At 39.7% G+C, this 10491-nt stretch overlaps 1 protein-coding gene and 2 long non-coding RNA genes across 7 annotated transcripts; all 3 read left to right on the top strand.

The window, feature by feature from the left end:
• LOC109127409 (uncharacterized mitochondrial protein AtMg00810-like) lies at positions 4166–4921 on the top strand. Its single transcript, XM_019232050.1, has one exon. It carries the CDS (start codon positions 4166–4168, stop codon positions 4919–4921), a length of 756 nt encoding a protein of 251 aa, XP_019087595.1.
• On the top strand, positions 6789–8341 carry LOC104725301. 5 transcript variants are annotated; one of them, XR_757866.2, is made up of 4 exons: positions 6789–7031; positions 7229–7871; positions 7964–8175; positions 8264–8341. It is a non-coding gene; the product is annotated as an uncharacterized LOC104725301 (long non-coding RNA). The 5 variants fall into 5 exon arrangements; XR_757865.2 differs by having other exon boundaries at positions 6789–7049; XR_757867.2 differs by having other exon boundaries at positions 6791–7275; positions 7441–7871.
• Positions 8435–9175, top strand: LOC109127168. Its single transcript, XR_002033894.1, has 2 exons — positions 8435–8603; positions 8692–9175. It is a non-coding gene; the product is annotated as an uncharacterized LOC109127168 (long non-coding RNA).

Raw genomic sequence — 10491 nt, 5'->3', positions numbered from 1 at the left:
ATCATCACACCCTCTTGAATATCTTTATTCTGATGTGTGGACATCACCAATTTTCTCTATTGATCAGTTCAAATACTATCTTGTGATTGTGGATCATTACACAAGATATACGTGGTTATATCCCTTGAAACAGAAATCTCAAGTCAAGGAGGTTTTTATAGCTTTCAAAGCTTTGGTGGAAAATCGCTTTCAAAGTCGAATCCGAACGTTGTATACGGATAATGGCGGTGAATTCATTGTGTTACGTTCTTTTTTGGTGGCTAGTGGTATATCACATTTGACAACACCGCCCCACACACCGGAACACAACGGTCTCGCAGAAAGAAAACATCGTCACATAGTTGAGACGGGTTTATCTCTCCTGAGTCATGCATCGGTACCGAAGACATATTGGTCCTATGCGTTTGCTACAGCCACTTATCTTATCAACCGCATGCCTACGGACATGTTGCATGGTATGTCTCCGTATGCTAAATTATTCAACCAGTCACCAAATTATCTGAAGCTGCGTGTGTTTGGCTGTACGTGCTTTCCATGGCTCCGCCCGTATCAGACGAACAAACTTGACGACCGTTCTACTCCGTGTGTTTTTATTGGGTACTCTCTCACCCAAAGTGCTTATTTATGCATGGAGCTCACAACCGGTAGAGTGTATACGTCTCGACACGTTCAGTTCATTGAGACGAGCTTTCCGTTTTGCTTGTTGACACAACCGCCACCGTCGACTGACTCGGCTACGTCACCACCACCGCATGCCCCCGTTAGTTATGTGCCCTCGCCACTCACTCATTCCCCCTCGCCGTCGTGCTCGGATCCTCACCCAATGCCACCTACCTCCCCACCGCTTCCTTCAGTCGTGTCTCCTCGGTCTCCGTCTGAATCACCATCACAGGTACGATCTCATAACTCTTTATCGCTTGAGCTGCAGCCTTCCTTGTCCGATAATGCACCAAACAATTCTCACTCAAACCCAACTCTTAGCCCAACAACAACAGGCCCACATACTTTACAACCATCAACCCCACAAAATTCGCCCTCTATCTCACATTAAGGCCCAATTTCGAAAAGTCCAAGCCCATTACAATCTGGTCAATCTTCTTCAATGTCGTCATCTTCCTCCTCGCATCCACCATTGCCAAACACATCCTCCATTGCTTCTCATCAACAATCCACACCAGAAACTCAATCTCCGTCACCACAACCTCATATAATCCAACCACCATCACCTCCTCAAAATATCCATCCTATGCGAACAAGAGCCAAAAACAACATTACCAAACCCAAACAAAGGCTTAATCTCTCGGCTGCAAAATCTCCGGTGATACCCACGACTGTGGCTCAAGCGCTTAAAGACCCTAATTTTCGTAAGGCTATGACTGAGGAGATCGACGCACAGATGCGGCACCGCACATGGGATCTGGAAGCACCTGATCCGTCATNAACCCTATTGTATGAGACTATATATATTGTACATTCCCTAATGAATAAGATACGCTCAGTCTTATTATGGTATCAGAGCCATAAAAGGTTAAAACCCTAATTTTTTTTTCTCTCGATCGCCGTTTCTTTTAAATTCTCTCCTCTCTCTCTTCCTCTTCTTTCTTGTTCCTCTGTCGATCATGTCTGCAACTTCTGAAGTCGTTGCCCCCGCCGATGCGTCATCCCTCGTTAACGTTAATATGTCTAACGTTACGAAGCTCACCTCCACTAACTTCCTGATGTGGAAACGACAAGTTCATGCCTTATGCAATGGCTATGATCTTGCCGGTTATCTTGATGGTTCAACGATCGCCCCTGATGCCACTCTTACCACCGACGGCACCACCACCGTTAATCCTGCCTACAAACATTGGCAAAGGCAGGATCAGCTACTACTCTCGAGTCTTCTCGGTGCTATCTCCTTATCGGTGCAGCCTCTTCTCTCCAAAGCCAATACGTCGGCTGAGATCTGGAGTACTCTTACCAATACCTATGCTCAACCGAGTAGAGGTCACATTCTTCAGATCCGTGAGCAGCTAAAACAATGGAAGAAGGGTACTAAATCCATTGAAGACTACTTCAATGGCTTTACCACATGTTTTGATCAACTAGCGTTACTTGCTAGTCCGATCCCGCATGAAGACCAGATTGACTACATACTTGGTGGTCAACCTGATGAGTACAAACAAGTTACAGATCAGATCGCCGGACGTGACACACCGCCGTCACTTATGGTTCTCCATGAGAAACTCATCAACCAAGAGCTAAAGATTCAAACGTTGCTCACCGCATCCTCGTCAATTTCGGCTTCTGCGAACATTGCTTCTCATAAAGGTCACAACACTCAGGGTCATCAGCAATCACGTGGAAATAATACCATGTCCCAACAACGTAACCAGTTTCAGTCCCGTTCTATCTCGCGTGGTCGTGGTTACCAAGGGCGTTGTCAGATTTGTGGCGTACACGGTCATAGTGCAAGGTGGTGTTCTCAGCTGCAATCCTCTGGTCGTGGTTACTCTAACTCTGGCGGCGAATATCAAGCTAGTTCACCACCTCCGTGGCAGCCACAAGCCAACTTTGCGGCGACTCCATCCTACAACCCGACTCCCTGGATCCTCGATAGTGGAGCTACACACCATTTGACTTCTGATCTCTCCAACCTATCTATACATCAGCCGTATAATGGTGGTGAAGAGGTCAAAATAGCTGATGGTTCGTGTATTCCCATAACACAAATGGGTTTTGGTTTGCTTCCTACTCCATCTCGCTCTCTTAAGCTTCAAGATATCTTATATGTCCCTGATGTCTGCAAAAATTTTATTTCGGTATATCGCTTGTGCAAAAATAATCAAGTGTCTGTGCACTTCTATCCTGCGTACTTTCAGGTGAAGGATCTCAGCACGGGGGTCCAGTTACTCCAAGGCAGGACTAGGAATGAGTTATATGAGTGGCCGGTTACACGCCCTACCAGTTCCGCTTTCTCGGCATCACCATCACCAAAAACCGACCTCTCATCATGGCATTTCGGACTTGGGCATCCTACTATCTCGACTTTAAAAGCTATTGTTTCAAATTTTTCTTTACCACTTTCAAACACTTCTCAAAAACAATTGTCGTGTACCGACTGTTTGATCAATAAAAGCCACAAACTCCCTTTTTCTACAAACACAATCAAATCATCACACCCTCTTGAATATCTTTATTCTGATGTGTGGACATCACCAATTTTCTCTATTGATCAGTTCAAATACTATCTTGTGATTGTGGATCATTACACAAGATATACGTGGTTATATCCCTTGAAACAGAAATCTCAAGTCAAGGAGGTTTTTATAGCTTTCAAAGCTTTGGTGGAAAATCGCTTTCAAAGTCGAATCCGAACGTTGTATACGGATAATGGCGGTGAATTCATTGTGTTACGTTCTTTTTTGGTGGCTAGTGGTATATCACATTTGACAACACCGCCCCACACACCGGAACACAACGGTCTCGCAGAAAGAAAACATCGTCACATAGTTGAGACGGGTTTATCTCTCCTGAGTCATGCATCGGTACCGAAGACATATTGGTCCTATGCGTTTGCTACAGCCACTTATCTTATCAACCGCATGCCTACGGACGTGTTGCATGGTATGTCTCCGTATGCTAAATTATTCAACCAGTCACCAAATTATCTGAAGCTGCGTGTGTTTGGCTGTACGTGCTTTCCATGGCTCCGCCCGTATCAGACGAACAAACTTGACGACCGTTCTACTCCGTGTGTTTTTATTGGGTACTCTCTCACCCAAAGTGCTTATTTATGCATGGAGCTCACAACCGGTAGAGTGTATACGTCTCGACACGTTCAGTTCATTGAGACGAGCTTTCCGTTTTGCTTGTTGACACAACCGCCACCGTCGACTGACTCGGCTACGTCACCACCACCGCATGCCCCCGTTAGTTATGTGCCCTCGCCACTCACTCATTCCCCCTCGCCGTCGTGCTCGGATCCTCACCCAATGCCACCTACCTCCCCACCGCTTCCTTCAGTCGTGTCTCCTCGGTCTCCGTCTGAATCACCNCTCGTTTTGCACTCAAAGATCTTGGTCCTCTAAGCTACTTTCTTGGCATTGAGGCAATCAGAACGAAACAAGGATTACACCTGATGCAGCGAAAGTATATCACCGATTTGTTAGCATGCACGAACATGCTTGGTGCGAAGCCAGTGGCGACGCCGATGTCCCAGTCACCGCTCACGTTACACTCCGGGACACCTCTTGCTGATGCTAAAACATACCGCATGGTTATTGGGACTCTACAGTACTTGGCGTTTACCCGTCCGGACATTGCATTTGCGGTAAACCGTCTCTCTCAATATATGCACCAACCAACCACGGATCATTGGCAGGCTGCTAAGAGGATTTTACGTTACCTCGTTGGTACAACTTCTCATGGTATTTTCATTCGCTCGGACTGTCTTCTTACTGTCCATGCTTTTTCAGACGCTGACTGGGGTGGTGATAAAAGTGATTGTATCTCCACAAATGCGTATATTGTCTACTTTGGGGGAAGTCCGATTTTGTGGTCCTCCAAGAAACAGAGGAGTGTTGCTCGATCCTCCACAGAGGCAGAGTACCGTGCGGTTGCAAACACAGCCTCAGAACTTCAGTGGATATGCTCACTTCTTTCTGAATTGGGCATCACCTTATCAGCAGCACCGGTTATATACTGTGATAATATGGGAGCTACCTATCTTTGTTCAAATCCTGTTTTCCACTCAAGAATGAAGCATATAGCAATTGATTATCACTTCGTGCGTGGCTATATTCAATCCGGTGCCTTGCGTGTCTCCCATATCTCGACACATGATCAGTTGGCCGACGCTTTGACAAAGCCTCTACCTCGGCCACGTTTTCAAGAACTAGCTTACAAGATTGGAGTTAAGTCACTGTCTCCATCTTGAAGGGGTGTATAAAGAAGAGAAGGATACAAATGTAATTAGTGCTTATAGAAACCTATTGTTTGAGACTATATATATTGTACATTCCCAAATGAATAAGATACGCTCAGTCTTATTACGTTCCTCCTATAACCAGATCTACATTTCTTTTCAAACGTAATTGATGTTTTAAGAGATTAATCATTAATGATCTGACATGAAACTCTGCAATAGGTTTGCAACATTTGTTGAACGGTTTTGTTGTTCAAAAAAAACTGTTGAATGGTTTTACACTGAGCTTCACCATCTCTTCTAATATCAACTAGAATTTGTCTATTTCTACTAAGCAGAGGACACACATCTTACGCATGTGTCAAGCATTGGCAATTGTAAGACGTCTTTTAAATTATCTAATAACTAGATTAGGACCCATGCTAGAGCAATTGAAATTTATTTTATTTATATTATAATTTTAAAATAAAATTTAATTGATACGATTCTTTTAAAAAGTTTTTTTTGAATAAAACATTATGCAATAAACTAATCTGCTAAATAAGATGGCTTGAAAAAAACATATAATTTTTTATGTTTTATATTGTTAATTTTGTAATTTTATGTATAAAAAATGGTTATGTTTGTTGTTTGTTTTTATTTTAATTTTTGAACATGTTTGGTGAAAGTTTTTTAATATGACCCGTGCTTAGGTAAGATTTTATTTTCAACTGCACAATAAGATCTTCGAAATCACGATTAAGTATGATAAATTGCCAAAATTTTAATCCTTTTTACGCCTAAAAGTATATTTTTATGTCTAACAGTATATATTTTGTAACAATACATGGAATACTAAAGATTTTGTTTAGAAAATTATATAAATTATTGGAATATTCTTTTTAAGAGGATTCTTTGGAATATTCTTAAGTGTATTCATATAGTCCACATATTGACTAATTAATGTATAACGTTTTTTGTAACCATCCTATATTTAATCTATAACATATTTGTAACCAACTTATAAAAATTATATAATCTACTAAAAAAGGTGGTGTACTTCCATTTTATTATATAGGGGATAGTAAATGACTATTGTTGACCCTCTAGTTAGAAGAATATTATAGTTTTGATTTTCTCAAAAGATTTAAACACATTGAAACTTAGTTTTGAGGTAAACAAACTATCTTTTAAAAACTTTCAACGGCTAATTTTTTTTTTTTCTGAAACTTACTCAATTAATTCATATAAAGTAGTAATCGCTTGAATCGTGTAGTGGTTAAATGAAATTTCATGAATTTGAATCCAAAGAGAAATATATTTAAGTAATCCACACACATGTGTTTCACCCATCTTTTAGTAACTAACAACCAGTTTGTATGAGTGCACCTCTTTTCTAAAATTTTCATGAATTTGAATCTGAATCCAAAAAGAAATATATTTAAGTAATCCACACACATGTGTTTCACCCATTTTTTAGTACCTAACAACCAGTTTGTAATTGTATGAATGCACCTCTTTTCTAAAATTTTCACCAAATCATGCTCGTATTGAAAGATGAATTGAAATTTCTCTCCACACAACCACTCCGTGAATATTTTTACCATGTTCTCTATATATGTAAGTATTATCCAACCATCTTTTAGCAAATAGGATTTAATAGATCTTTCAGTATGACTTTAAACATTCATTTTACTGGCACAAAATTAGATATATGAAACATATTTAAAGAAATATTTTAATGGTCTATTAAGAGCACTCCCATCGGTCATACTATTCGGATGTGTTCAAGTTTTTTAATAATAAAAATTAAAAAATTTAAAGTTTTAATCCAAAATATGCGTGATCCGTGTCTCTGCCCACATCATCTCAAATTCGGTAACGTGTCAAGAATTCATTGGTTTTTTCTTTTTCTTCATTTTGCTCCTCTCTCTTTCTCTCTCTCAATACGAACAGAACAAAACGAAACGACGAAAGCAATAATCGATTTATCAAAATCCAATCGAAGTTTTGATCGGTTTCGAGACAAAATGGATCTCTCCAAGTCGTCTTTTTCTTCTCCGATTCCGCTTACTTCTTCTTTGTTAGGTCAGAAATTTTTGGTGACACAATCGTCGCGCCGCAGCTTCGTCTCCAACCAGAGGTCGGATAAGATCCCATAGTGAGTCTCACTCAAAATTATGTATCCAATTTTGTAATTTTCAGAGGTTCTAGGATTAAATTGTTAACGAAGCTTCTTCTAATTCTCTATTGTTGTGCACATTGGAGATAATATTATTTGTTTCTGTTTTTTTTTTTTTTATATCAACAGTCGAACAAGAATTGTGTTTCGTTTTGCAGTTTTGTAGAAATTGTATGTGTTTGAAAGGTTTGAAGCTAAGTATAAGGTATACTGAGGTCTTTTTCTATATAAGGTATATATAGGTCTGAAACTTGGCAATGTAAAGAAGAAACAATGAGCTCCAATGGTGGTGGCGACGACTATAGCACCAAAAGTATTATAATACATTACCAACTATTTTGACCATTGCTTGGTGTTTCTGTTGTTATAGATTGGTGCTTGCTTTGCTCGCCATTGCTTGTGGAACTCGACGAGTGTCTTGGTTCCTTCTGCGGAGTTTTCTAGCTTATCTAGCAAACCCATGATTTTCTTCTTTCCTCTACTCGAAAGTTTATTGATTTTGTTGCTTACATACACCTTTTGGGCTATGAGGTTAATTTCATGCTTTCTGTGGTCTGTGGAATGGGTCTTTCTTAATTATCTCACTGGGCGTTTTGCTTTACTCTTATGTTTAACTGAGTTTAGTGGAGAAAGATTCATAAAAGGCTAGTATTGATGTTCATAAAATGCATTCATAAAAGGCTAGTTTTTGTTAATTCTTGTTTGATGCTCTTTTGTTAGGTTCTGAGTCAGCTGCTGGTGAAGAAACTGATGCTCTTGAGTCCCAAAATGCTGCCGTACTAATTAATAACCGTGGCGATGGTATTTAACTTTGTGACAATCTTCTTGGCTTTGATGTTTGTTGTTTCCATGTGTATGTGGCGTTTTCATTTGTGATTTGGTGATGATGATAGGTTTGCTTACGGCTGTTCATAAGGATTATTTTAGAGTTGTGAACTCAAGGGATTTGCTTTTTAACGATTGTGGTGACAGAGTTGCGCAGTTGCTACATGTAGAATTAGTTCCTCCTTACTCTCAGTATGATGCTCATCAACAAGTTTTGATTGTCAATACTCATTTGCTGTTTCCTCATGATTCAACTTTGTCTATAGTAAGACTGCAACAGGTAGAAAAATTTGTTATTATTAACTCTGTTATCATTGTGTGATGATTTTTGTATCTTTATAACTAAACAAGATTTTGGTTTTGGGCAGGTTTATAAGATTCTTCAGTATGTAGTGTCACAGTCTTTAAAACACTGTGAATACATAATTGGGCATTAGGTTGAGAGATTTGGCCGAGACTATGATTGATTTATGACATTGACATTCTTCTCCTCAAGCTGGTTCTTGGTGTTGTGGAACTTGTTCTTTNAGAGTTGTGAACTCGAGGGATTTGCTTTTTAACGATTGTGGTGACAGAGTTGCGCAGTTGCTACATGTAGAATTAGTTCCCCCTTACTCTCAGCACGATGCTCATCAACAAGTTTTGATTGTCAATACTCATTTGCTGTTTCCTCATGATTCAACTTTGTCTATAGTAAGACTGCAGCAGGTAGAAAAATTTGTTATTATTAACTCTGTTATCATTGTGTGATGATTTTTGTATCTTTATAACTAAACAAGATTTTGGTTTTGGGCAGGTTTATAAGATTCTTCAGTATGTAGTGTCACAGTCTTTAAAACACTGTGAATACATAATCGGGCATTAGGTTGAGAGATTTGGCCGAGACTATGATTGATTTATGACATTGACATTCTTCTCCTCAAGCTGGTTCTTGGTGTTGTGGAACTTGTTCTTTGTGTCCTGTCTCTTGCTTCATCGTCTTCGCGTTTTATCTGGAACGATTTCTTCACCTTTTGCCAACGCAATCCCCAGTTTTGTGTCCTGTCTCTTGCTTCTTCTTTTAAGTGTCTTGATTTCATCATCTCTACAACCTGCAGAATTTTCTTCCTTTGCCTCCAACTGCTCGTCTTGCATCATCATCCTCATCTTTACTTGTTCCGTGAAAAGCACTTGAGTATTGATCTTGTTTTATTATATGATGTTTAGCTTTATGTCAGTCACTTATATATTACTCTTTGAATTCAAGAAAGGTTAACAGATTTGTTCTGTTGTATTTCATATATACCTGGACAATAGTTCTCAGAGGCAACCGATCGAGTGTGACTATATTATGTCCGGATAGAGATGAATATGTTGCAAACTCAACATAGAACAAGAAATCAATGATCAGTTTTGTGTTGAGTTTGGAATCAAGATACTCATATTTTGGGATGACTAATGGGAGGATCAAAACTAAAAACAAGAGGATGAAGATCTAAATTTAGATTAATATTATTTTTAATATTATTAAAAGTTAGACACACTAATTTGAGGATATGCAATGGGTTTGCTCTAATGGGTTAGAGAGAGAATATAAATGAGAGTTGTCAATGAAAAATATCTATATACAAGAAGTATAAGTGATATATGTGAGATGGGCCACATATCTGACAAATTGGTCGTTCACCAGTTTGAGGGTGGGATTGGTGTTGAGAGAAATCTCTGCCGCGTGAAGAGTAACCTCCACGTCCTCTGTTTTGTCCTGAAGACTGTCCTCTGCCACGATATCCTCCTCTCGACTGATTGCCATAGCCACTTTGTTGAGTATGAAACGCAAGATGTGGAGTAACTGTGTCAGAAACATTGTATGACCGAAGCTTGGTGTCAAAGTTTTCTACTTCAGAGACCACATCACCGAAGCTTGGCGGAGAGATCTTGCTCAGAGAACATTGAATAACAGTCGTGATAGGATAATAATCACAACCCAAACCATTCAAAAGCCCGGAAATCTTCAGAGACTCATGCCTCCAATGGTTAGGGCCCCTCTTGAACCTTTGTTTTGTAGCTTGCCTACCCAACTTCTCAAGTAAATCATGTGGTCAATGAGCACCATTGCAAGATCAGTGCCTTCTTTGCTCCCAAGGATGATGCTTCCATCCCTTGCTTCAAGAATGATGCTATTAAGTGCCACATCAATCATCTTCAGCTCACCTTCATTCAAGTTTCCAGTTTCCTTCCTAGCAAAGAAGGTGTTTGCTAAGGCCTTGTGGAAGTACCTTAGGACTGGGCTCCTTATCTTACTGAATTACACATAGGCGGCATTGATGGATGAAAACTCTGTTTACTTCATCGATTACCTTCTATATCTACGGGTAGACATAATTATCCGCTTACTATGATGAGAGAAAAGTTATTGTACATAGATAGAATAGTAGTATCGATGGAAAGAAAACATAGCAAAATACAACATTCTTCTTATAAGTGATATATGTGAACGACCAATCTGTCAGATTTGTGGACGAACTGGACATCTCGCGACTGACTGCTGGAATCGCTTTGACCACAACTATCAAAGATCCGATGTAGCTCAAGTGTTTTCCTCTCTGCAAATCGCTAA

Source organism: Camelina sativa, chromosome 11 (genome assembly GCF_000633955.1).
Source record: "Camelina sativa cultivar DH55 chromosome 11, Cs, whole genome shotgun sequence".
NCBI classification, from domain to species: domain Eukaryota; kingdom Viridiplantae; phylum Streptophyta; class Magnoliopsida; order Brassicales; family Brassicaceae; genus Camelina; species Camelina sativa.
This window is presented reverse-complemented; position numbering and strand designations above follow the sequence as displayed.

Bases quoted from the DNA above. Each gene is read 5' to 3' on its own strand.
- LOC109127409 (XM_019232050.1), top strand. From the start codon at position 4,166: ATGCTTGGTGCGAAGCCAGTGGCGACGCCGATGTCCCAGTCACCGCTC.